We start from the raw sequence: 24,912 nt of genomic DNA, 5'->3' as shown, positions 1-24,912 counted from the left end.
GCCCTTCCGTAGGATCCACCAATCACACGCCACCTGGCTGATCCGTCCGCCAATGAGGGCGCGCCTTGTTAGCGTGTGCGGTAACTAAGGACAGGGTCGCTCCTCGGCGAAAAAACGGAGGCACGAAGATCTTCCTTAGCAACCGCGAATAAACATGAGTTATTACACCATCAGGTAAGAAGAAACCACTTGCTGCTCACTTTTAGTCACTTTTTATGTGTTTCCTGAGCAAGGGCCGAGTTGCCATGGCCACGGCGTTGTTTTTGCCACGCGAAGACGATCGTAACTTTTTGGGCGAGTGAGAGACGACTTGGGCTAATGCTAACTGCTAACAGTAAAGATCCCGTTAGAACGCTCCGCGGCGAAGAGAAACTTTAACAAGCATACTTTCGGGAACTAAAGTGACGTAAACAAACGCGTTTGAACGTATCCCACGACGCGAAAAACGAGTGCGTGGTGTGTACTTAAAATGTTTTCTTTTTCGTGCACTACATTGCAATTAAATGAGTCATCCAATTGGGGAAGAAAAATAGGACTTTATGCATGTTTGAACTCGCTCGCCTGCTGTGCTGCTACATTCCTGCGAAGCAATCCCCTCAACTCCGCCCCAAAAAAATCCCCTTTTGAAACATTAAATGTGTTGTCAATCATTTGTAATTTGCATTTTGATCATAAATTTGGCTAAAATGCATCTAATGCAGAGTAAGACTGGAGCAGCACGGTAAATTGTGTTAATGTGAGCCTGAATACTTTATAATAGCGTCCTGTCATGAATTAAAAGTGCACATATAGCAATTTTGCCCAACATGTTCAAAATTCAAGCAGGTCGCTCTGCTAAACAATATGAGAGTGCGAAAATACCTGAAACGGGACACCCTGGCCACCCCAAATGTTTCTAGCTACGCCCCTGCTCACCTCTTGTCCAGTCATGTGCGACGAGCCCGCCAAGAGCTGTCATAAAAAATCAACGGAACAATAATAAAAACAAACCCATATGCGTCATGATTGCATTTTCTCACGGCAACATTGACGGACGGCGCTGTTAAGGTGTGATTACCGACACTCGTCACCTTTTTTCCATGCAATTACTCCCGCCGCTGAGCTCTACGTGTCCCCTCGCTCCTCATCAGTCGACTTAGGTGTCACTTGAGCGTCGTCTCTTGAGGACAAACACACACACTCACAAACGGGGCTCTCGTCATGGCAACGAGAGCCGCCTCTTCCGCCGCCTCTCCAGCCACCCACTCGGTCGGTCGGTCGGTAGCCCGGGCCAGACGCGGCATCTGACTTTGCTCGCCACACGTCTCCAGCGAGCACCTCGGAGCGGGAATGAGCCAGGATGGAGTCGCAGCCCGTCTACAGCCGCTGGTCGTACAGGTTAGGCGTTTTGGCCGCTTTTGCCGCTCAAAGCAGACGTTAGTAAACAGGCTCACATTTCACAATGGTTCCGAAGTATCCGTTGGCTTTTTGAACAAATGATTTTGTGCATCACAACTTCCAAAATCACGGCTCTAAACACTTTCCTCTGCTTCTCTTCCTTGGACAAATTGACATCCTGGAGACCCTCCAGCTCTGCCAGCTTGGCGAGGTAACGGCGCCCGGCGACCCAGCCTGTCACCGACACCTGTTCTCATCCAGTATCCAGATACTCTTAAGCCAGGAGTATTCCCACAGAAGAGTCCCCCCGCTCCCCGCTGTTGCCCTTTCTGGCCGTAGCTAAGCGACGCAAGGCAAGGCAAGGCCTCCCCCCCTCCCTCACCACGTCCGGCAGCGGCGGCGCCATTCTCTCCCGTACTTCCTTCACTTCTTACTTTTCAGGCACTTTTTGGATCTTCTGTGGGTCTACTCCTGATAAAAAAATCTCAAAACACACAAAAAATGACCTAACATTGGTGGTGCACCCGTCCGTCTCACTTCTCTGCTTCATCTTGCAGCGGATTAGACGAGCACAGCAGCATCATGCAGCAGAAGCTGGAAAAACAGGTGGGCAGTCGCCATCGAGAAGTGACGGAAAGGAACCGGCGCCGACCGCTTCCTCTGCTCCGTTGCAGAGGTCTTTGCTGGAGCAGAAGCAGCGGCGGAAACGGCAGGAACTGCTCATGGTGCAGCCCAACACGGAGGCCCGGAACCGGCGGACTCGCTCGTGGCGGGGTGAAGAGCAAGCCCCGCTGGTGGAGTCGCAACTCTGCGACGTCAGCGAAATCATCGTGGACGGTGAGCAGCGGCACGAGACGGGCCCGCTCGCCGGATCGGAACCGACGTTTTGATCCTTCTAGGCTTCAACGGCCCGGCGGCATTTCTAGGATCCAAAAAAGGAATGAAAATCCAGATCACATCTGTACAACAAGGCCAAGTTAAGACTCAGTCCCCGCTCAGGCCTCCGCCGCCGCCGTCGCCCGCCGCCGGGGACGCCGAGGACAAGGCCGGCGACACGGAGACGCTGCACCAGAACAAGACCGACATCCACGAACTCCTGCGCAAACAAGGTGAAGAACCAAGACTTGGGATCCAGCTGGCTTGTAAACATCAAATGTCTTTGGCCAGGCCTGTCCGGCAGCATGAACTTTGACGAATCCAGCGAGGATAACGACGACGAGCGTCCGCACTCCCCGACGCCCGGCACGCAGACCACCAGGCCCGCCTCCGCCGCCAGCGCCAAGGACCCGGTAAGCAGTCTCGGCGCTCGCCGACGCGTCGGCTGGCCGGCCCCGTTTCACGGGGGTCTTGTGCCGACCGACTAGGAGGCGGTCGCCAGTGGCGGCGGCTCGCCCTCCTCCAGAAGCTCGCCTCTTCTGGAGGTGTCCAACTTGGACGAGTTTGCGTTGCTTCCGGCACCGCGAGGCGCCACCATCAAATGCCGGATCACCCGCGACAAGAAGGGAATGGACGGCGGCTTCTACCCGACATACTACATGCACATGGAGAGGGAGGACGGCAAGAAGGTGAAGCCCACGTCCTTCTGCTCATTGAGCTGCTCGACTTGACTTCCCGGTTTCCCTTTCAGGTGTTCTTGTTGGCAGGGAGAAAGCGAAAGAAGAGCAAGACATCCAACTACCTCATTTCAGTCGACCCGACCGATCTGTCGCGAGAAGGCGAGAGCTTCATCGGCAAACTGAGGTAAAATCCCAGCGATCCAAATTCAGGCCGAGGTTGTTCCCACAATGTTCTTCGTCCCAGGTCTAACCTCATGGGCACCAAATTCACCGTGTACAACAACGGCGCCAACCCTTGCAAGAATGGCGCCGCCATGGAGGACGGCAGGACTCGACAGGAGCTGGCCGCCGTCTGCTATGTGAGTCCGGCGCCAAAACCGCCATCTCGCAATCTCTCATTCGGTCTTCTCCCCGCCAGGAAACCAACGTGTTGGGGTTCAAGGGACCGCGCAAGATGACCGTCATCATCCCGGGCATGAATGCCAACTTTGAGCGAGTGCCCGTCAGGCCCCACAACGTGAGTCCTTGACCAATGACGCTTCAGTCCCAACGTTGACTGTCTTTTGTGGGCTCTCAGGAGCAGGAGAGCCTGCTGAGCCGCTGGCAGAGCCACTCCTTGGACAACCTGATCGAGCTTCACAACAAGGCGCCCATGTGGAACGACGACACGCAGTCCTACGTGCTCAACTTCCACGGACGCGTCACTCAGGCCTCCATCAAGAACTTCCAGATCGTCCACGACAACGACCGTAAGTGTCAAGACGTGGCAGAATGTCGGCACCTCTTTAACCGTGAGCTTTTCCATCAGCCGACTACATCGTGATGCAGTTCGGCCGAGTGGCCGACGCCATCTTCACGCTGGACTACAACTACCCCATGTGCGCCTTGCAAGCCTTTGCCATCGGGCTGTCCAGCTTCGACAGCAAGCTAGCCTGCGAATGAACGCACGGGTTTTCTTTTCAAGGACTCCGATTGAACAGAGTGGGCTCTCCTGCAGCGCCCCCCTCAGGACAAAAGTAGACATCATTGGAAGGCTGACTTCTTTTTTTTTTGTCCTGGATGACAAGTGCATTATTGTTACGGTTGATTGTTTTTCTGTGACACGCATGCAAAATTGCACACATTCTAAGTACTGTAAATAAATGTCAAAATCACCACCAATTTGTCCGAGCAACGGCTCCTTTAATAAAGATTGCTTTCGTCCCAGAACAAAACTGCACTAAGGTAAAATCCAGTTTTGAACTAAAGTGCAGGCAGTTTCAACAAGGAACATTCCTTCTTCCGGTAACAGTGGACGAACGTTTTAAAACAAACGTGGATACTAAACAAACACGTGGAAAATTGTTGGAAAGAGAACAGAACACTCACAGAAATTTGGCGGCGGGTCTCTCAGAGCTCCACGACGCCTTTCAACTCTTTGTACTTGATCAGGTAGTACGGGTAACACTGGCGGTTGTCGAACACGGCAAAAATATTCGGCTGCGACACGTCGTCCACGCAGGCGTCGTAGAAACCCGTCCCCGAGTCGCATGGAGGCGGGTGGAGATATTCCAACTGCCCCTCGGTCACCTTTCCCACCAGGACTTTGGCCAGGAACATGTGGCGCAGCCCGTCGGGCGCGCTCTCCACGGCGTAGTCGTGGGACATGCTGGCCGAGGCGGCAAAGTAGGAGGCGTGACCCAAGATCTTCCCGTGGACGCCGGCCAAGCGCGGGTCAAAGTTGAGGCAGCAGATGAGCTCGGCCGACCCTCGGGTGGTCCCGTGGAAAAGGTGACGCTCCAAAAGCTCCTGGGAGTCGCCCAGCTTGTTTTCCATGTGCACCTTTTGCCTACAGATACAAAGCGACGTCAACTGCGTGTCCGTCAATCAGCCCGATGGCTTCTTTACCTTTGATACTTGTCCCAGTGAAGTGTGTTCTGGACCTGCTGGATGATAACGATATCCACCTTGCTCTCAGGCAGGCTCTGGTAGAACAGTTGCTGGATCATCTGGAAGGTCTTGGTCTGAGGTGGAACATCAAGCAGGCGGCAGTTCTCCGCCGTGTCCAGTTGCCACACAGGGGGGTACCATGAGGTGAAGCTCTCCAAAGGGTCCACGTTGAAGTTGGGATGAAAAGGTTGTGGGATGGGATCCAATAGAATCCCTGTCCTGCTTCAGAGGAGATTGGAGCATCAGAGGAAAAGCAAAACTCCATGTGACAGGAGACGATACCCACTTGAGGTGAGGGTAGAAGGACTCTATAGGGCGATACGCCGGTCGGCAGCGGATGAACCTCTGGAAGCCCGTCGTCACGTTGGTCTGCGTCATGTCGGTGAAGTCCACAATGTACTTCTGCGAGCCTCTCATGAAGGCGACCATCGGCTCTTTGAGGGCCATCCTGGACAGGAGCAGGACAGACACGCCCTGGACACAGCACCGCTTAACATCAGTCAGACGGAATGGGGAGAGGGAGGGGCTACCGACGTCCAATCAGAAGTAGTAAATAAAGGGCGGGCACCTGGTCGTACTCGGCCCAGTCGGTCTGGTTCCACCAGTAAATGCGCCATTGGCAAAAGAGATACGGACTCAAGAAGAAACTGTCCGAGTTGCTCAGTCGCCTGGCGTGAGTGTATTTCGACTCGTCGATGATTTCCATGTCGTCCAGGTCGAGTTTGAAGCGGACGGGGCTGCGGAGGAACGTTAGCCCGGATCACAACTATCAGAGGACTTGACTTACCCTTCAATAAGAGTGAGGGTATCCTGGTCCACGTTGCAGTACATGCGCTCCAGGAGCAGCTGGGCCCGGAACTGGATGTCCACCCAGCGCCCCGCCTTTTTGTTGTACAGCTGCCAGCAGAAGGGCAACGGAGTGTGATGCTTCGTGCACCTGTCCGCCAACGGGCACACCCCCTGCAGGAACTGGTCGCAGATCTCAATGTTGTCAAGGTTCCAGGTAAAAAACAGAGGCATGGAAGGGGCGGCTGGGGCGGCCTGGATGGTCAGCGGCGCCGGCAGGGGCCAAGGGCTGCTGGTCATCAGGGGGCATCTGTTGTTCCCGCCCAACGCCATCAGGCCTGGGGTCCAGGGCAACCTGGGAGTAGGTTGAGCGCTGGGGAGGTGGGGCGACACCGTCCAAGTGACATTCAACTGGGGGGGCGGGGGGTTGGTGTGGCCCACCGGCATCTGCAGGAGGACAAATGTCGGCTCGGGGGAGTCTTGGGGAGTTGATTGGGGATCTGGAGACCTCGCCCTCTTCATCCCTGGCAAAGTTGGTTTATGTGGCGCTTCTCCAATCTTTGCAGACGTCTGCAAATTAATATGTCATCATAATACTAACGCCGGACTTTGCTTTGGGCCAGTCAAAAGCTCTCTCATAACATCGGGACTAATTTCTAAAACAAAACAACAATCCATCCATCCAGCCACAATAACAATAAATGTGAGACTCGAGCTCCCTCTAGCGGTTTGCGATAGAATTATAATACAGATTAGTTAAGTAACGTTTCAAAGGTAAAATTAAAAACAGTAACATTTAATCTTTAAACACTGTTTGTGAATAAATGTATTTTTGTTTTTGGAATTTTTATTATTTAACTTTTATGCACATGTTTTAAGGAGGCTACAGTTTTGTATTTTTTTCCGTTTAACTACGGAAAACTCACTTTTGTTTTAAATGCACAAACACGCATAGTGTTGCTCGCAATGATGCTACATTTTTAAAGTTAAAAGTTAAAGTCCCAATAGTGTTTGGTGTCAATAGTTTGAGAATTTCTGATCGTTACACGCAGTAAGTCTGCAAAATCGCCATTAGCGTTGCAAGTGCGCATTAGAAGAATAAAACACGAGGTCCAAAAGTTCCAGAAGCACTGCAGAACATACCAAGTGCATTTTTTAAGTCGTGCTACGGTATATCAATTAAATGCACTTACTTTTCTTCGTTCGTTAGCTTCAGGTAGGCTAATTGCATTGGCTCGTTTACTTCGAAACCCAAATCGCAAAACGACACCAATTTCACGGTGACGCCATTATCGTCACACTGAAGCGCCTCTAAAGGTGGAATGCAACTTTGCAATTAAGACACACACACTTCATTTGCAGTCTTGCTGGATTAACTGCACGGTTAATTCAGTTTACCTGTGTGAGTGCGAACGACGCTGGTCGGGCTCAGAAAGACGAAGTCGAGGATGAACGGAGGCGAATGCACGACCGTCTGCTCAGTACGCAAAACGCGCCTGCAGGAAATTACCACGAGGCTCGTTTTGAAAATATTTTTTTCTTAGAATTATTTTATTGCAGGAAAAGTAGATCAACAATTTAATTTATTTTATGTAAGAAACATTTCACAAATAAAACTATTTTACCCTGTTAGTCACATGTAATGTTATATAACGTAATGTTACAAACCTTCACTATTAAATTGCGTTAATTAAAGCTTTGCATTTGTTCATTTTTTCAAATTCTATGATATATTTTCTCTAAAACTTCTAATTACTTTTGTATTAGGTGTTTTTAAAGTGGATTCTATTGGATCTGTATATGTGAATATTTCCTCATTTGTACTTTAGATATAACTGTGAAAGCATATTTTTAAAATAATCTAAGAGTCAGCACCTGATTGAAAAAAAAACAGGACAGATTAGTTTTCGATTTATTTATTGCAAAAAAAGAATTGTATGCAGTACGTAGGTCTTGTCCCAAAACAACTCCTTGTTTAGCTAACACGCAAAGAGTCACACACACACACACACGCGGTAGCGTTACTTGACGAGTCTTGTGGCGTCTTCATCGCATCGGTCGCCTTCTGGCGGGCTTGCTGAGATCTCCCCGAAAACCTCCTCGTCCTCCAGCATGCTCTGGAAGCAGACGGTGAGCTCAGGTCAGGTCAAGGCATTGACTTGGCAGGCCTTTCCTCACCGTCAGATGATTGAGTCCCTCGGAAAAAGCGCCGATCTGCCTCACGGCGCCCTCGGAGTCGTCCATCTGGCCCGAGACAAACTTGTTATGGGCGAGGGGGCCACGAAGTGACGGGTGAGGAGCGGTCGTACCTGTTGTAGCTGCTCCAGGTGGTCCTCGGGGTCCCGGTGGAGCCCCACGCCAATGTCCATGTCCACGTCCATGGGGCACACGTACTCGCCGCAGTCGTCGTAACGCTTCTTCCGGAGCGTTCCGAAGCTGCCGAACGACAGACGTCTCGGCTGCGGAAAATACTCCTTCGTCAAGATTCATTTGGAAAAGTCTTATCGGGGCGGCCTTCCGGTCTCCCACCTTGACCTTGGCGGCGGCGGTGAGCACGACGTAGTCGGGGTTTTCCAGACACTCCTGCTTGAGCCTCTGCGCGTCGGATCCCACCAGCAGGTGGAAGTGCGTCGCCAGGTGGCGCCGCAGCAGCGTTTTTCCCGGCGGGATGTTGAGCAGCAGAGCCAAGGCGTCCACGGTGAAGCGCGGCTCCAGAACCTTGGAGAAAAGAAAGAAATAAGAAATAATAGCTGGACCTTTTCATTGGTTGACGTGACTTTTCTGACCATGAGACCGCCGTGCACGCCGCTGCCTCGGAGGTTGGGCGCGTACTCGGCCAAGTCCACCGAGCGCAGCCACTCCATCACGCGGTGGTTGCTCCACTGGATCACGTCGAGCGGTCGCGTGCACGTCTGCGGACGGACAGAGCGCGACGGTGACATTGGCGCCGAGCGGGCCGGGCGGCGAGCTCCTTTTACCTCTTGGGCGGGCCGGCGGCGCAGACGGTCGGCCTGGAAGGAGTTGAGGCGCAGGACCTGCACGGCCCGTTTGATGCTGAGGTGGTGAAGCACGCTGCCCACCTTCAGCGACAGGAGATCCTCCTAAGAGAAACAGAGGGTTGGACTTCGTGGAAATGAAGACATCCTTTAAGAATAAAGTCTTGTCCTGACCACAGTCATGTAGTGCAGCATGCGGGCGTCCACTCGGGCCTCCTCAAAGTGAGTCTTGTACTGCGGCAGGCCCACGTCGTCCAGCCAGCCTGCAACGCACACGCTCCATGAGGCTCAGGTCCACGTGGCCGCAACACCGGCCGGAACACTCACGCGTCACCCAGTGGTGGTCCAGGTTGCCTTGGAGGAGGTCGTCGTGCGCCGCCAGAGCCTGGAGGGCCAGCTGCAGCTTCTTCCTGTGCAGAGGGTGCTTCATGCCCAGCTCCTGTACAACGACGCCAAAGCACACATTGTGTCGCTGCGGTCACATTCTGCAGATGTTAGCTTAGCAATGTCTGACCTTCTCCAGGTCGTGCTGGGACGCCTGCAGCAGGCTCTGTCCCGAACGGATCCAGTCGTGAGCCGCGGCGGCGTACAAGCCCAGGCCCTGCTGGTGGAGCCACTCGCACACGTCCTCTCGGGTCCAGCGCGAGAAGGGGGCCTCCGTGGGAGATGGCGAGCCGCCCAGGCGAGGCCCCGCCGTGGCCCGGACGCCCCCGCGCCGGAAGTCGGCCTCGTCGTCCGCGTTCAACGACGTGGAGTGGCTCCTCTTCAGCCTGAAGGGAATAAGAGCCACGTTATGGAGGACGAGATGGCGGCGGGACAGGATAGTTCCCTACCTGCCCAAGAACTTCCTCAAGCCTTTGGACTTCTTCTTGCTCTCAGGCGACGAGGGCAGAGTAGAGGAGGCCAAGTCGAGGTGCTCCGGGACTTTGCGCTCGGTCTCGGCTGCGGCGTATTTGCCTCCCCGCAGTTTGAGGAAGCCCCGACCGAGGGAGGCCCGGACCCGCTTGGCGCCAAACACGTCTCGCTCGGTCAAAGTGCCACACTTGCTTTTGGCCTCGAAAGGGAAGACTCGATGAAGTCAGCGGGTGCTTTGGATTTCGGTCAATGAAGCAGCGACGTCAAGTGGAGCTCACCTGCTCTTCCGTGTTGCCTGGAGACGCCGCACGCAAATCCGGCAGGGGGCGAGACTGCGGCGAGGATGAGGACGAAAAACAAAATGGCGTATTTTGCCCAAAGCAGGAGGGGGGAGTGCGCATCGTGCCGCCTACCTCCGCCGAGATCCTTCCCGCCTCGCCCTCCGACGCCGGCCCGGCCTGGGCGGGAAGCGAGCCATCATCTGTGATGTCGGCGTAGTCGGCTTCCTTCGGCCTCTCTGAGGACAAAAGTAGATTTTCAAGTTCAAACTTAGCAGGAAGCAAGAATGACATCTTTAAAAGCGCTACATGGATTTGAATGAATGTATTATGCTGCCCCCGTGTGGCCAAAGAGTGGAAAAATCAATGAGCACAATGAGGATTGTACTGAACTAAAAAGGTGACTTGCGTCGCTTTCTACCTTGGAGGTTCTCCAGAACTCGGGTGCTCTCCAACTCTTTGATCCTTCGCTCCTGACCACAAAAACAAAGCTGTGAGTGACATCATCGCGTTCAACTTTAGTTTTGTTTTTTCCCCGCACCTTCTCGTCATTGGCCGACACCAGCGAGTCCAACAGCGTCTTCATCTCGGCCATTTCGGCATCTGGCGGGAAGACAAAAAGCACACGAGCGGCTCGGCAATGGGCGAGATGCACGCCGCCGACATTGTGAGATGAACGAGAAGCGCTGAAGATGAACGAGGAACCACGACGTGGCCTCCGATTGAACCTCGGCGTGACCGTGAATCGAGAGAAGCTTTTTGACACCCAAAGTTGTTCTCGTGATCATCAGCGTGGCATCTTAGTTTTCGCGCACTCATGTGATCTCTCGCTCACCCCTCGGCAGCCCCTCGGCTCCGCTCTCCTCCTTCAAGTTCCTCAATTGCGCCTCTCGCTCCTCCAGCTCGCGTTGCAGCAGCCGCAGCTCTTCCTGCGTGCCAAAGAAGCACAGTCAGACCCTGCGTGCCACCGACGTTCAAAGGTCACGTGACGGCGGCGGCGATGACGGCGTGGCGGCGGCGGCGCCACTTACACTCGCAGTGCGGGAAAGTCGGGGGGAAAGCGGTGAGGGGGGAAGCGGCGGGTTTAAAGGCCACAAAAAGAGGAGCAGCAGGAGGAAAAAGAGGACGAGAAGCTCAAACCTTCAGCTCAGCTCCCGCCGCCCGCTTTGGAGGCGACGTTAGTAGCGGGAAAGACGTTAAGAGCGGAGAATAGATGCAGATACAAAAAAAAAAAAATGTCAGTCAACGTGCGACGGTGGTCAAATGAATTGAATTGAATTCAACACATGAGGGAGGGAGGGAGGGAGAGGAGGGGCTCACTTTGCAAGCTTTGCTTTTCCGGTCACACTGCAGACGCTCACTCTCCAAGTCGGCCACACGCAGACGCAAGTGGCCCACTTCCTGCAGAGGAAGCAGAAGAAGAGCGTGACCTTCCATGTTGAGGCAGGAAACAGCTGGCGGGGCCTGTCTGTCACGTGATCCCTCCAAACAATGAGCGGGAGGGAGGCGAGAGTGCACTTTCCACTACCTGGTGATCTGCGCGGTCCCTCTCCAACGCGTTCAGCTGCAGCTTGACGGCCGAAAGCTCCGTCACCAGCTCCAGCTTCTGGGTCTCCAGCGCTGAGCGAGTCAGAAGTTCCTTGGGAGAAGATGCCGGTTCAGCAGGAGAGCACGCCAACGCTGGCCGGCTAGTACCTTCTGCAGCAGCTCCTCGGTGGCGCAGAGCTTCTCCCGGTGGCGCTCCAGGCAGCTGTCCAGGTCGCGGATCTTCTCCCCTTGTACCTCCACCTGGTCTGTGAGGACGCTGACCTGCGAGTGGAAACCATCTTTAAGCTTTTGCAGCGAGCTAGGAGCCACTTTAGATGATTAACCTGGAGGATGAGGCACTCTTTGTCGCTCTCCAGGCGAGCCAGACGGTCTTGGTGGACGTTCTCGACACCGTGGCCGTTTGTCTGCAACGGGTCTGTCAGCTTTGTTTGGATAGATTCTCCCGGCCGGCCCGGCGGCGCATACCATTCGGCCCCGCAGCCACTCGGCCAGACCATCGGCGGTGGAGTCGGGGATCTGGCAGCGCAGGTTGTCTCGCTCTTGGTTGTCCATGAGCTCCAGCGCCGCCCGCAGGTCCTCCAGCAAGTGCAGCACCCGCAGGCCGCCCAGGAACGGCGACGAGGGCGACTGGCAGTCAAACAGCCCGTTGGAGTAGTCCATGGCCTTGGAGCCTGAATAAATAGAGCCATCACATGTTGGCCAATCAGAAGCAGGGAAATATGAGCTCAGAGTCTTCATTTTCTTGAAAACAACCATGACGGCGGCGCTTGTGGCGTTGGCGGCCTTCTCATGTGATCCCCCTTCCCATTGGAAAGGACAGCGGAAAAAAATGAAAGCCTGCACTCACAAGAGCTGAAGCTCGAATAATCATTAGCGTGCGTCACTCAATGGAACAATGGAAACTTTTTCTGCTTTGCTTTTCAAGAAGGAAGCCGTCCAGTAGCAGCAGCGGCGGCAACCATCTTCCACATTCAGATGAGCTCACGTTACACAGCAGGTAGGAGTGGAATGAGGGGTCGGGGGATCACGCACATTCCCACTGCAATGCTTTCCAGATGTTCCCGCGGCCCCCCTCCCCCATCCATTTCCTACCTGCAATAATCCCATCCATTTGCTCCAAGGCGGCCGCCAACATCTCGCTGGCGTCAGACATCATCTTCTCCTCCAATGGGCCTGGCAGACAAGAAGAAGAAAGTCATGTGTGGAGCAGATTGCAACTACTCCGATTTGACAGTAGGGGGCGCATTTCACATGGCGGGACGTCGGTGGACGGCTGATGGATGAAGATTTTTTTTCCCACAACGGGCATGAGCATGATTAACATGAGGACAGTGGCTTTCCTTGTTCACTTTTCTTGAGGGTCGGAGGGGGGTGGGGGGGGGTTGTAGGCCTGACCTCATTTCCTGCGTGGTTAGCACAACACAACACAGGACACGAGGCCTGTTGGAAAAACGTCAGCTTCTCCACTCCCAACGTCAAATTTTGTTTCTTTGCAGGTATTTCCGCAGGATGAGGGAACGCGACGGCTCATCTCAGCGGGGTGCGAGTTCCATTTGGCCAGCTGCCACAAAAGGATAAATCGAGTTTACCCCCCCAAATCCAAATATTTTCCCTCTCACGGTTCAATCCAAGAGAAGACTCGGAAGAATGTTTTGGGCGGCGATAAAAGATGATTGAAAATCGCACGGTGGGCCATATTTGATTTTTAAAACAGACAAAGGCACCAGAAGATGAGGGAAGGAAAAAAAATGTGTCTGGAAAATATATCAGCGAGTAGCAGTGGACCCCCTTCTCGTATCCAGATTTTTGGCAGAAGCCGTGACTTGCAAAAACGCTGACGTCGGCTTCTCCGCGTTGCCTGATGGAACTTCAAACTAAACAAACGTCTCGCGTTGACGTTTGCCAGGTGATCTGGGTCGCTCCGAAGAGGAGGAGCGAGGGTTGCGAGCGCTCTGCATTCCTCAGCAGGTTAACGCTCCCCAAAGTGCCTGGTACGGACGTCCCCCGCTGACGTTTTGGACCTTTCACACCCGCTGCCTCCTTCTCAGCGGCGGCGGTCACGAATCGCCAGATCGCTGAAATGCTCATCAGGACGGAACCATAAAAGGGATTGAAGAGACCCCTCAGGAAGAGCCTGCCTGGCGTGGGCCTTCCAGGAAGCGTTTCCTGCCTGCCAAACGACCGTGGAAAAAAAAGAGCCACGGAACAAAACAGCCTCCGAAAGTTGTCACAGGGTGCTGATAATTTCAATGACATTAAGATGATCGAGTCATAAAATTGCAAAAACTGGTAAACAACTAAATGAGTTTAACTCAATGGCAGAGCTTCAGAAAAGGATCATGTGCAATTTTAATTTGAAGCTCACATCACCATATTTTGTCTTTGTTATGACGGCTTCGCAGGCGATTGCAGCCCAACGAGTCGGCCGCCTGGTCGGGCTGCAACATGGAGCTCAGCTGCCATCCTGGAAGCTGAGCATCACCACGTAAACACCGGCTGCCCACCACAGCGTTTTCTAATTTAATATCCTAAAAACATTTGGAGTCACTCATTTCAAGTAGTTGCCAGTGTCTTTAAAAAGCAATCCATTCAAAATGGAGAAAGCAAAAATGATGGGTAACTCATCATTATTGGTCAGTAAATATTGAAATAACTCGCTGCTGTATATTGGTTGTTTGGTATATCTAGACAAAAAGTATTTTTTTAATGTTAATTCAACATTTTTATTATTATCTCATCTAAGAAAAAAAAAAAAGTGGTGCCGCAGTTCTTATGTCGCCCGTCCGCATTGAACGGCAACAAAAGTGTCAGAAAACTTACCGCTTTGGGAAAATATTAATTCTTCGGGGTGAAGTGGCCTCGCTTCGGAGCACTTTTCAGCGCAGCGTCATCGCGGACGAGCACCTTTGCGCATCGACGTCCTCCTCGCTCGACTTTGTCTTCTCAGAACTGGAACTGGACCAAACTGAGGGGGAAACGCCATCAAGCTCTCCCTTACGAGCGCAAAAAGTGGTTCCTTTCACGCCTTCAAAACAAAACAGGATGTGGAACAATATTTCAGAATAAAACTAGGCAAAGGCGTTAATCTCAAACGTGGCTTTCGGTAGTTAAAAATAAGGCACCACAAACAATTTCAATGCTGCGAAACGCGAGCGTGAGCCATATTTAAAAATAGAGACGAAACGAACACCCTATTTTCAGCGTGTCTACCAGCAGAGGGCGGTAGAGGCCTTTTCATGCCTACGTACACAAATTTTATAACATTTGCATACATAAATGTAGCACTTACCATTCAAATAACACCCGCAGACTGCAGTCAGTAACCTTTTTTTTTCCCACCTGACAACTGCGATGTCAGTTTAACCACGAAAACAATAAAGTCTGGAAAATCAACGTGTCATTTTTGCGGAGAGCCCATCACGCAGTGACCATGGTAACCTTGTTGCTTGGAAGTACAAGCACAGACAGCAAGGAGATTTCTTTTATTACATTAGACCTCTCGGAGGGGGAATTTAACTTGTGTGTGCTCGCGCTGCAGAGTACACACAACTTAACACACACAAAGCAGACTGGGTGGGTGGTGACGTGCTTTGCTCAAGGGCATTGTGTTGGACTTGAACGAATGCATCAAGTGTTTAGAGACGAGTCAGTGTTGCCTGTTTGATGGTACGCGAATTTAATAAATGAGATTCCAGAATGGAATATGAGTTGTATTTTGATGCTATCTAATTGGATATTTGTTGACGTATTGTTATAATAAGCGCCACTAGAGGGCAGCTGTTTATGTTTCAGGCTATTGTAGGGGGAACCCCCAATACTGAATTATAATAATAATAACAATAATCATAAAAGACGCAGCAAAGACGTTTTATTTGGCAGATAGATCAAATGACAAGCATCACATACAGTGTGTGTGCGCGTGTGTGTACGTGCGGTAATAGGTTCACTCCGCATCTCCAAATACCAAGGCAGTCAAGAGGTCGCAATGCGCCAGCAAATCACGCATGACAGCTCATTTGGGCATCAACGGCGGCAGACACCAACGGCCGTCACTTCACCTGGGGGGGACGCTGGTCGAAAATAGCGAGCGAGAGAGCCCCTCCTCTCCCTGATGACAACCCCTCATTTTCTCCTCGTTGTTAATGACAACGTGCCGGACTTACCCGGCCATTGTTGCTCTCTGAGAGAGCGCCCGTCGCTAAAGTTCTTTTCGCTCGGTTGAGTCTTCGCACTACGGCTATTAGTTTGTCACGCCTCCCCCCCCCCGGCGGGGTCGGGCCATTAGTCTGTCTCGACAATCGCTCGTGGGTCGAGCCATCAGTCTACCGCCGAGTTCATCGTTGCCAACCATCCGTCCGTCAGCGGTCTCTCTCCAACAGCCCGAGCGAGGAGCCATCTGACAAGCAAAACATCTCCCCCCACATGTTCCCGCCATTAGAATGTGTTCAAGGTCATCCCTCACTCTCCCCAGGAATTAGTCGGGTTCCCAGGTTATTCTTCTGGAGGTCTAGAAAGCCTAAGCCTTCGCTCCACTCTGTCTTCAAAGCCGTCCATCATCCAGAGATGCAACGATAAGAGCATCAAACAATCGAAAGAAGCAAAGATTCGCCAAACGCGCCGAAGCGTGCACCGTGAGCTAAATGTATCATCGACGGATTTTGGTTGCGAGCGGCGTACCGGAAAGAGACGTTTGAAGGGGAAAACAGGATCAAGTGTGAAATCTCGGTCCGCTCCACAGGCCTTGGAGTCAGGTTGATGAGCTGCTTTTTTGTTCTCGCGAGCACGTGGCGGCGCCCGCGGAGTCGCCCGCATGGGCCACCGCAACGTGATGAATGGCTTTGACGCCGCCCGGTGATCAATATGGCTCCCGTGCAGCCCTGATTAAAGTTCAGCAGATGTTTGCTTCCTGATGAGGTGGAAGAAATTCCAGGTTAGCTTCGCAACTCAAGAGTCTATTAGATTAGCGAATTGAGGGATGAGCACAAAAGGGTGCAAATTTTCAAAACGTGATGTGCTCGGCGTTACATAACGGCGAGTCGCGTCTCGCTGCGGCGGTGGCGAATAAACAAGACGTTGGAAGTAAGTGAAAGCGACAGGCGCCCACCGGGGGTGGAGACGCTTTGCATGGCGCCAATTTGACCTCGTTTCAGCGAGGGAGGGGCCAATCTAAATGTATTGATCTGGAAAATGACAATTTATTAATCAGAAGCCATATCAGGCAGGAGACCCAGCCAGAAGAAACTTTTTGGAACGTCTGAGAGTAATCTATTACTGAATAGTTGCTAGCTTGTCTGCAGTCTGCAAAAGAGCTGAACTTTAAAGGTGTCTGTGGCGTAATGGCACTATTTTTTTTTTTTTGCCAAGTCTGGTACGATGATATTTCCCCACATTTCGCTCTCGTCACAAATGCCAGAGCGGCGGCGACCGCGTCTCAAAAGAAAAAAAAGAAAAGTGAGCAGAAAGGAAAAAGTTAAACATCAAATTACAAGCTCAGGACTTGGAGGGGCATGATTAAAGAACCATCGAGAAGTTGATTCGAGGGCAGTCGTCATGGCAACAAGCGGCAATATTCTCCGGCTTACACGCCGCGTGGTTTTTAAATGGGCCTTTTTATAAGTACTTGAAGAAGTTATGAAAGGTCTTTCCAGTTGAGGGTCGCGTCGTCGAGTCCCGATGGGGTAACGCGATCTCGCCCAATATGAGCCCAATCGCATTTGCGACGCCTCCTCATCGCTCGGCAGGCCCGGACAGAAAATCGGCTAAGGCCGCATTAGCCGGCGGCTAATCGAATGAGCCGGATCAGGTGAAAGACGCCTCCGTCGAGAAAGTCACGGCGAGAGAGGCGTTTGGGTTCGTGAAGGCAAAGCGCCGCACGTTGCGGCGCCTTCATCCAGCGGGGGGTGAGAACAATTTCCCATCGAGCGTGTCAATCCCAGCATGTGGCTCCAGAGGTGTTACGCAACCTGTGATGTTGCCTTTATCTAAGCGCTTCCGAGCTCGCCGTCGCGATTGCAGGCACCCTTTTTTTGGGCGGCCAACTCGGGATGAGCTGAAGGTGTTTGCTGGAATTTGCATTTCCGAATAGCTCGCCCACAAGCGTGTCTCCGGTGCTCCCCAGGTTGTATTGAGCGGCCCTCCGGTCGCCATGACGACAGCTTTGCAACTCTGCCGATGGCGCCGCGTTGTCAACAAAAAGCGCTGACTGACGAGCGTTTCAATGGCGTCCGTTCCGAAGAAGGGAAGACTTTGAAAATGGCTTCTTCGTCAAGACGCGCTTATTGATCCGTGGCTGGCTTGATTAGCGGGGGATCAGGAAGACATCTGCGCGGGCGTACGTCTCTGTCGAGTTCAATCAGACAGAAGCTCTTGTTGGCTTTGTTCCAGCTGCTGGAAGCCAATTTGAGCCAAACGCTAAATGATGAATACATTTGGAGATCCATTCCTGTCAAGCGAGACCAAGGCGCTTTGTTTGGCCTCCAAAAAAAAAACAAAAGTCAGCCTGATGTTGAAACACATGTCGGCAGCCAGAAAAAAAAAAGAACATTTTGTGTCTCCTTTTGACATTTTGGGACCACCGCAAAGCCAAATTGAACCTTTTGGGCTTTTTAGATCAACAGATTCCTTTCTTCATCCACAAAAGCTTTTTTAGCCACTTTTTGATGCTTGTCAAGCTTTATTTAGCCACAGGCTTTCTTGACATTTTTTAGGGTTTAACATCACGTTAGCGATTTTTTAAACATTTTTATTTGGCATCTTATTTTAGCTTCTTGTTAGCCAAGAGGCTAAATTATGCTTAGCCTCCATTTAGCCTTTTGAGTCATGTTTGTTGTTTTTATTTTTTTAGACCTTTCTTCATTTTAGCCACTTGTTGGCCAGATTTTCTTAACTTTTAGCTCCTTTGAGCCCACTCAGGCTGATTTTAGCCACCTTAGGTATCTCGGCGATCCCGATGCTGCCCTCTACTATTTGTAATTAAAATGTCCTTTTCTGACAGCATGTTGAGAGGTTACGAGTGGTATTAATTACCGTAACCACGGCAACAAGAGGTGCCAAAGCACCAGTCGCCGTGCGTAATTATGATTATCCTTCAAATCGTTAAGGGGAGAGAAACGATTATCAAATTTGGGGAGGATCAACGACAACCCGCAGTAACCTAGCGCACGGAGAGAAAATTGCTTGACCTTGCCTGAGTAGATAAGCATAATATTTGTCGTCGTCGTGAAGGTACATTTGTTGTGTCGCTTATCGGCTGATTTCCTGATAGCGACACACCGGCGAATATGCTTTTTCTCCCTCCGTCGCTTTCGGCAGACGAATTAACGGCAGGGGAGATTGCTCGGACAGACGCTTTAACGAACAATTCCCCGTGTGTACCGTTGTCAAGGAGACCGACCGACCCTTTTGATGCACCTGTGTGGCTCGCGTTGGGAGATTGCAAGTTGGGAATTAAGATCAAATGAAGGGCGGGCGGGCTGGAGATAACTTGTGTAAAAAAAAAAAAGCTTTAAAGGTTTAAAGAGTAGAATAAATAAAAGAAAATATTAGATGTTTTCTTTCATGTATTTTTTTTATTCTTGTAAAATTAAATGTATTTATTGAAAAGTTTTTCTCATGAAATTTGATCCCAGATAAAAGTACTGTCATTTTTCATTTTATTTTTATGCCTCGTCATGTGAAGGACAAAAAGGTAAATAATAGATTCCAAATGTGCGTTGGTTATAAAAGACATAGCGAGCGAGGGCTTTTTCTTCTCATGGCCGCAGGTAGAGCGGTGACCTCCGAAGTAGGCGTAACCATGGCGCCGCCACTGTGTTTGTATTCAATTTTAATGGCAATGATAGAAGCGTGCTGCGTGCTCCATTTTCACGACTAATATTTAAAAGCAGCCCCGTTTGCAGTCCGCCGCCTCTCTGCATCTTGAAGTCATTTTTAAAAAAAATTGGAATCATGGCATGATTTTTTTTTTCCCCCTTGCGCAGAATGTATGTCAGCTTATATAAAAGTCAAAAAAGCACACAATGAGCATTGTAAAAATATCCAAATGTCGCTTTATGTAAGAATACATGCAACGTTTAAACATGCTGCAATCATTGCGTGCTACAGGTGGCCAGTCCCCGAAGAGGAGGGGGTGGTCCCGGGAACGGAGGGTGGGGTGGGGGGATGTATTCTCGTGGCGCAACAGGTCCCTCTCACTGTCTCGCTGCACTCGACGCACACGTGGAGGCTTCCCGCTCCGCCCGTTGCGCTCGCACGCTCCTCTCCTCAGCACCGCCACGAGCCGGCGCGGATGCCTAGGCGGCCGCCCGCCCGCCACCCGTGACCGGCGGGCCCGATGAACCCCCGCCGCCCCGGCCCCCCCTCCTCCTCCGGCATGCAATGGCTTAATCGGAGAGACATGAGCATCCGGAGCGGGGACGGCGTCACGCTGTGCCAGAGGGCTCTGCAGATCGTCACCGATCTTTGCCTCACCGGACACGTGGACCGTGAGAAATGTTCGGATATTTTCCCCCTCGAGAGCGGCGGAGGCGGCATCCCGGCCAAAGGACACGCAGGTAAGGTCTCTCTCAAACTCCTCTTGTGCAAGATGATGAGAACAAGGCAAGGAATCCCCCCTCTTCCCATCTGTTGCATGATCGCGCTCGTCCTAGCACGTTTTTGTCCTGAAGTTTCGGTTTCCGGCTGGTCAGGGCTGAGGCTGCGGCGTATCTTCTTCATTCCCGTCGTCTTCTCACCTGGTGTTTGTCTTCTCCGCAGACGTCTCCATCAGCCTCCTGGCCGTGGTGGTGGGCTTCTGCGGCCTGGCCCTGCTGGCCGTGTCACTCTTTGTCTTTTGGAAGCTGTGCTGGCCTCTCTGGAGGAGCAAGGCGCTGACGGTGCACAGGGGGCACAACGTGGGGCTCCGAGTCGCCTTCCCCGAGGCGCCTCCCGACGAGTCGCCGCCGTTGCCCGATAAAACGGCGCCGGTGGAGGAAAAGATGAAGCAGTCGCCCGAGGTGAAGCCCAACGGACGCAGCACGGTCAAGCTCCTGGAGGCGGCCATGAAGATCAGCCAGACGTCGCCGGACATCCCGGCCGAGGTGCAGACCACCATCAGAGAGAAGCTGAGCCGCCAGGCCAAGATCCAGAGGCAAACCACCGAGCCCACGTCGTCCTCCAGGTAGATCCCCTCCGTCCGAGTCACGCTGACCTTGCTTGGAAGCCCACCGTCGAGCTGGACGTGTGAATCCAGCTGCCATGGCAACGGCCGCAAGCCACCCCAGTCGTTAAACAATCGCCACACACTTGGCCTTTGTTGTCGAGGACGTCCATAATTAGCAAGTTGCCCCAAGCTGTGTGCGTGTGTGTGAGTGTATGTGCATGCACGTGTGTGTGCGTGTACCCTCACAGCACGCACTCAGCACTTAGCATCACTAATTAAACACCAGCGAGCGAGCTCTCGGTGACTCCAACGCCTGTCATTACCGCCACAAGATTCCAGCGAGTGTTTATTCTCAATGTGAACCTTGTGACCAGGTCGTGCTTTTATTTATCCATCCCAACAATTGTTTTTAACTCATCGACCGCCAACCCATTTAATACCTCCAACGCCGAGAGCCAAACAAGCTGACGGCCGCCCTTCTTCCACAGGCACAATTCGTTCCGCCGCCACCTGCCGCGCCAGATGAACGTCAACAGTTTCGACTTCAGCGTGGACGCGGTGCCTTTCCGCCAGTCGTCCACGGCCAGCATCGGCAGAATCAAACCGGAGCTCTACAAGCAGAAGTCGGTGGACTCGGAGGGCGAGCCCAGAGAGCCCGCCCAGACTTGCGGAAAGCTCAGCTTCGCGCTGCGCTACGACTACGAGGAGCAGGCCTTGGTGGTGAAGATCCTCAAAGGCTTGGACCTTCCCGCTAAAGACTTCACGGGAACCTCAGACCCCTACGTGAAGGTCTACCTGCTGCCGGAGAGGAAGAAGAAGTTCCAGACGCGGGTCCAGCGCAAGAACCTGAACCCCACGTTCGACGAGAGCTTCCGTTTCCCGGCGGCGTACGACGAGCTGTGCAACCGCAAGCTGCACCTGAGCGTCTTCGACTTTGACCGCTTCACCAGCCACGACATGATCGGCGAGGTGGTGGTGGACAACCTCTTTGAGCTCTCTGACCTTTCTCGCGAGGCCGTGCTGTGGAAGGACATCCACGCCGCCACCACGGTGAGTGGAATCAAACTTTTTCTAATGCTAACGAGGAAGCAAATGTTCATTTCCTCCCCCTCAGGAGACGGTGGACTTGGGGGAGATCATGTATTCGCTGTGCTACCTCCCCACAGCGGGGCGGATGACTCTGACCGTCATCAAATGCAGGAACCTCAAAGCCATGGACATCACAGGCTCTTCAGGTACGGCAAACCCGACGGCAGGGGGTCACTTAAGAGAGCCGACGCAGAGAGAGGGAGGCGGCGGGAACTCGTTAATAGCCTAAAAAGCGCTTTTGTCTTCCAGATCCTTATGTAAAAGTCCATCTCATCTGCGAGGGACGCAGGCTGAAGAAACGCAAAACCACCACCAAGAAGAGCACTCTCAACCCCATCTACAACGAGGCCATCATCTTCGACATCCCCCCGGAGAATGTGGAACAAGTCAGCCTCTCCATCATGGTGATGGATTACGACCGGTGAGCGTACGCGACGCACATTAAGCACGTCGGAGGCGTCGCTGACTTCGTCTCACCCGCAGGGTGGGACACAACGAGGTGATCGGCGTGTGCCGGGCCGGGCCTGACGCCCAAGGCCTCGGACGGGATCACTGGAATGAAATGCTGGCCTACCCGCGAAAGCCCATCACCCATTGGCACGCCCTGGGAGAGGTCGACTTTCTTTTTTACTCTGCCACGGATGAGTTTCGAAAATAAAAACGAAAGCCATTGCTTTCCTTTCTCGAATATTTCAGTGGCCCGGAAGGGGGGCGAGCTTCGAGAGTCAAGCTTCGTGTCCGTCGCCCAAACCGCCGCAGACGCCGTGATGCCCCTTCCGTCCATCACATGAAGGCAACTTTCAGGCTTCTACTTGAACAAAAAACGTATTCAAAAGATCTTTTCCTCCAATTTCAGACATTTTTTTCCCCATGCTTGACTCTGGAACGGCACAAGGTGTAAGGGCTCCACGGCTCTGTGCCATAAAAGCATTTATAGGGTCAAGAAAAAAAAAAATCGATATCGGTCACTGATATCTCACAGCGTGAGTCAAAACACAAGCTGAGATGAGGAGAATGTAGCAGAGACATGTAGCAGACAAATAGATGAAAAAATATACACGACATGGTATTTATTTATATATATATATATTTACACGTAACTACTCCTAACCTGTAGTGGATTCTTCAGTCTAGAATCACGGTTCAAGTGCAAAGTGAAGTGATTCTAGTGTGCTTTGGTTCCACCCGAACAACTCGACAGTACAAAATAGCACCTCGTCGTGCGTGTGTACAGTGCAGTGAATTATATCAATGGATGTTTTCGTGTGGACGACATTTCATGTATCCGTGAGTGAGGAAATAAACGTCAATGAAAAAAACAAAAAGAGCTTAGGGAGAGCAATTAGCACATCCGCTAGTCTGGGCCCGGACGCTAAGCTAAGCTAACAATGTGAACGTTTTAGTCAAGTTTTTGTCTTTGATCAACTCATGTAAGACTATAATTCGTTTCACTGGACTTGTGCGATTTGTTGTGGGTTAAAAAAAAAAAAAAAAAAAACTTCTATGGCTCCCTCTTGAGGTTAAACATGGGACTACAGAAAACTATCTTAATGGCTTTACAAATACATACATTCTTCAATTTATTTTGGTATTTATTGTACAGCACCTTTTATGGGTTAAGTGTGTGTGGGGGGGGTGGGGGGGGACTAAAGGCATTTATTTTTTTTCACACAAAGCCATACAAGTGTTTGATGCATCCACGACAATGTCTTGTCAGAAATAATAAAAAAAAAACAAGGCTATGTACTGTTATATTAGCACAAGCACACGGCGCAATGATACGTGCACTGCCCTTTGTGTTCCAAATCCAGATTTTCTTCTGAGCATGCCTCTCATGTACTGATTTCAAATTGTTTTAACTTGTATATTGTTTGGTGACATGTTTGGTACCGCCACGTCATGTCAGGACAGTTTGTGAGAACTTTTGTAACTCAAAGTCCACATTTGGAACATTATTTATTGTATCAGTTTCATATGGATTTTATCAAAATAAACCGACATGTATGTCAAACCTGAACGTTTTGTCGTTTGGAAACTTACCGGATCGGCTTGATCGGAGCTTGCGGTGCCAGAAACTTTGCAGCCAACCTGAAAGGGCAACAACATTTAATTAGTGTTTCTTTTTCATTTTTTTTTAGAAACCGACCCACTTTGCTTGACTTTGGAAACCCTGACGGCCAACGAAAAGTAAAACCTTACGCTTCGTGCAGTCTTTGAATTGAAATATCAAAGCAAGGCGCTTCACTTTGTTAGCGGCGTACATTAGCATCCCGTTAAATGTCACAAGTGCTTTTAAAGCAAACGCATCTTTTTGATGGGCACACATGAAGAGAATATTCTAATCTTGTGATGGAAACTTCTTCCTTTTCCAAATTGGCTCGCACAATAGCGGCCAACGCTAACGTTGGTTCCCCTTGGCAACCAGCGTTTCCAGAGGCCTTCTTTGGACGGCCTAATTGGCCCGTACTCTAATATGTGTCATTTCAGCTTAAAAGGCGGGCGGAGTGGCTTTTTCCAGGGGGCTAACGTCAACAACGCAGCTGTGGCACTCGAACAAACGTCTTCCAAAGAGTTGCACTTTGGATTTCTGCAGCGCTATAAACATGGGTTGTTTTTGCACAAATGCCGCTAAACCCATCCATCACAATAATTTGGTGTGAAAAGGATCATTATGAAAACAAAGCTTTCTACCGCGGCTAATATGTGGAGATTTTTTCCTTGCATGAATATTTATGAAGGAGGAAATTGTGCTCTATTGAATCCGTCGGGGTGTTTTGCGCCAGCGCCTCCATTTTGTCATTAGGCTTTCCGCCACAAACGTGGCGGGTCAAGAGTCACGATGCTAATGGCGCGCTAGCAGACCGCACTCCTATTCCAAGGACCAGCGACAATAAAGGACCAAATGGGTCGATGGTTACGCAACGTCGGCGGCCATTATGGCTTTATGGCGCCTCCATTAAAATGAATAATGGCGTCATTGTAAAAAAAGATAGGTATACATGGCTCTATTTTTTTTTCTTAGGCCACATAAAGAGTTTATTGCACAAAAGACGACTGTTGACTTTTTACAACGCGCTGAGTCACATGCTGCTTCACCAAGTCTCTTGTTTGTGAAAGGCGGCTGTGCGCATTTATAAATAGATGTTTTACCCGACGGCTGCAGCTGTGATCATCTGCTCTCATCACTCGGCCGCCTTTGCTTGATGCGCCATGACAGGACGAAAAAAAAAAAAACAACTTGGGGATAATAGCAAAGAAATTTCCAAAATTCCAGCAAACAAATTGAAAGGTAAAACTTGAAATGAAAGACTCAGAGATGCTCAAATTACACCCAAGAAGCCCAATTAGAGCACTTTGAG

At 51.4% G+C, this 24,912-nt stretch overlaps 3 protein-coding genes and 1 pseudogene across 9 annotated transcripts; 2 read left to right on the top strand and 2 right to left on the bottom strand.

Annotated features, from left to right (window-relative positions):
• The first annotated feature begins 23 nt into the window (after window positions 1–23).
• tulp3 (TUB like protein 3) lies at window positions 24–4,094 on the top strand. 4 transcript variants are annotated; one of them, XM_088366262.1, is made up of 12 exons: window positions 24–174; window positions 1,562–1,588; window positions 1,935–1,983; window positions 2,052–2,214; window positions 2,304–2,486; window positions 2,545–2,666; window positions 2,742–2,942; window positions 3,005–3,117; window positions 3,178–3,292; window positions 3,352–3,450; window positions 3,511–3,682; window positions 3,742–4,094. In XM_088366262.1, exons 1-12 carry the CDS (start codon window positions 155–157, stop codon window positions 3,873–3,875), a joined length of 1,398 nt encoding a protein of 465 aa, XP_088222388.1. In that variant the 5' UTR covers window positions 24–154; the 3' UTR covers window positions 3,876–4,094. The 4 variants fall into 4 exon arrangements, with proteins under 4 accessions (XP_088222388.1, XP_088222387.1, XP_088222389.1 ...); XM_088366261.1 differs by lacking the exon at window positions 24–174 and having other exon boundaries at window positions 183–1,588; window positions 2,277–2,486; XM_088366263.1 differs by lacking the exons at window positions 24–174; window positions 1,562–1,588 and adding an exon at window positions 1,601–1,735 and having other exon boundaries at window positions 2,277–2,486.
• On the bottom strand, window positions 4,095–7,179 carry LOC148379084 (protein mono-ADP-ribosyltransferase TIPARP-like). 3 transcript variants are annotated; one of them, XM_088366258.1, is made up of 6 exons: window positions 7,047–7,179; window positions 5,650–6,218; window positions 5,431–5,599; window positions 5,149–5,336; window positions 4,821–5,084; window positions 4,095–4,761 (listed from the first exon to the last, which is right to left on the bottom strand). In XM_088366258.1, the coding sequence occupies exons 2-6, from the start codon at window positions 6,168–6,170 to the stop codon at window positions 4,323–4,325; spliced, it is 1,581 nt and encodes a 526-aa protein (XP_088222384.1). In that variant the 5' UTR covers window positions 6,171–6,218; window positions 7,047–7,179; the 3' UTR covers window positions 4,095–4,322. The 3 variants fall into 3 exon arrangements, with proteins under 3 accessions (XP_088222384.1, XP_088222386.1, XP_088222385.1); XM_088366260.1 differs by having other exon boundaries at window positions 4,821–5,081; window positions 7,047–7,178; XM_088366259.1 differs by lacking the exon at window positions 7,047–7,179 and adding an exon at window positions 6,842–7,012.
• A 369-nt stretch (window positions 7,180–7,548) lies between these two features.
• LOC148379082 (liprin-beta-1-like) lies at window positions 7,549–23,740 on the bottom strand (annotated as a pseudogene). Its single transcript, XR_015855327.1, has 24 exons — window positions 23,704–23,740; window positions 23,594–23,641; window positions 14,146–14,350; window positions 12,418–12,498; window positions 11,791–11,996; window positions 11,649–11,729; window positions 11,473–11,586; window positions 11,306–11,416; window positions 11,098–11,178; window positions 10,918–10,941; window positions 10,613–10,706; window positions 10,319–10,380; window positions 10,199–10,250; window positions 9,913–10,016; window positions 9,778–9,831; window positions 9,478–9,698; window positions 9,159–9,414; window positions 8,972–9,083; window positions 8,819–8,907; window positions 8,627–8,749; window positions 8,435–8,560; window positions 8,178–8,366; window positions 7,827–8,107; window positions 7,549–7,765 (listed from the first exon to the last, which is right to left on the bottom strand). The product of XR_015855327.1 is annotated as a liprin-beta-1-like (transcript).
• On the top strand, window positions 19,496–23,161 carry syt10 (synaptotagmin X). The gene is made up of 7 exons (XM_088366721.1): window positions 19,496–19,877; window positions 20,080–20,482; window positions 20,953–21,514; window positions 21,579–21,699; window positions 21,803–21,974; window positions 22,037–22,166; window positions 22,250–23,161. Exons 1-7 carry the CDS (start codon window positions 19,658–19,660, stop codon window positions 22,319–22,321), a joined length of 1,680 nt encoding a protein of 559 aa, XP_088222847.1. The 5' UTR covers window positions 19,496–19,657; the 3' UTR covers window positions 22,322–23,161.
• Window positions 23,741–24,912: the final 1,172 nt, after the last annotated feature.

The sequence above is a fragment of the Syngnathus floridae genome, chromosome 22, assembly GCF_059516105.1.
Source record: "Syngnathus floridae isolate MCC-2025c chromosome 22, RoL_Sflo_1.0, whole genome shotgun sequence".
Taxonomy (NCBI): Eukaryota; Metazoa; Chordata; class Actinopteri; order Syngnathiformes; family Syngnathidae; genus Syngnathus; species Syngnathus floridae.
The sequence above is the reverse complement of the archived record's forward strand: the minus strand, read 5'-3'. Positions and strand labels throughout refer to the sequence as shown.

Coding starts and splice junctions, on each gene's coding strand:
- LOC148379084 (XM_088366258.1), bottom strand. CDS start 6,170: ATGAAGAGGGCGAGGTCTCCAGATCCCCAATCAACTCCCCAAGACTCC. Junction 5,337..5,430: donor ACTGGGCCGAGTACGACCAG/GTGCCCGCCCTT, acceptor TGCTGTGTCCAG/GGCGTGTCTGTCCTGCTCCT. Junction 5,085..5,148: donor TCCTTCTACCCTCACCTCAA/GTGGGTATCGTC, acceptor TCTCCTCTGAAG/CAGGACAGGGATTCTATTGG.
- tulp3 (XM_088366261.1), top strand. CDS start 1,476: ATGATTTTGTGCATCACAACTTCCAAAATCACGGCTCTAAACACTTTC. Junction 1,589..1,934: donor AGCTCTGCCAGCTTGGCGAG/GTAACGGCGCCC, acceptor TTCATCTTGCAG/CGGATTAGACGAGCACAGCA. Junction 1,984..2,051: donor AGCAGAAGCTGGAAAAACAG/GTGGGCAGTCGC, acceptor GCTCCGTTGCAG/AGGTCTTTGCTGGAGCAGAA.
- syt10 (XM_088366721.1), top strand. CDS start 19,658: ATGAACCCCCGCCGCCCCGGCCCCCCCTCCTCCTCCGGCATGCAATGG. Junction 20,483..20,952: donor GAGCCCACGTCGTCCTCCAG/GTAGATCCCCTC, acceptor CTTCTTCCACAG/GCACAATTCGTTCCGCCGCC. Junction 21,700..21,802: donor GGACATCACAGGCTCTTCAG/GTACGGCAAACC, acceptor TTTGTCTTCCAG/ATCCTTATGTAAAAGTCCAT.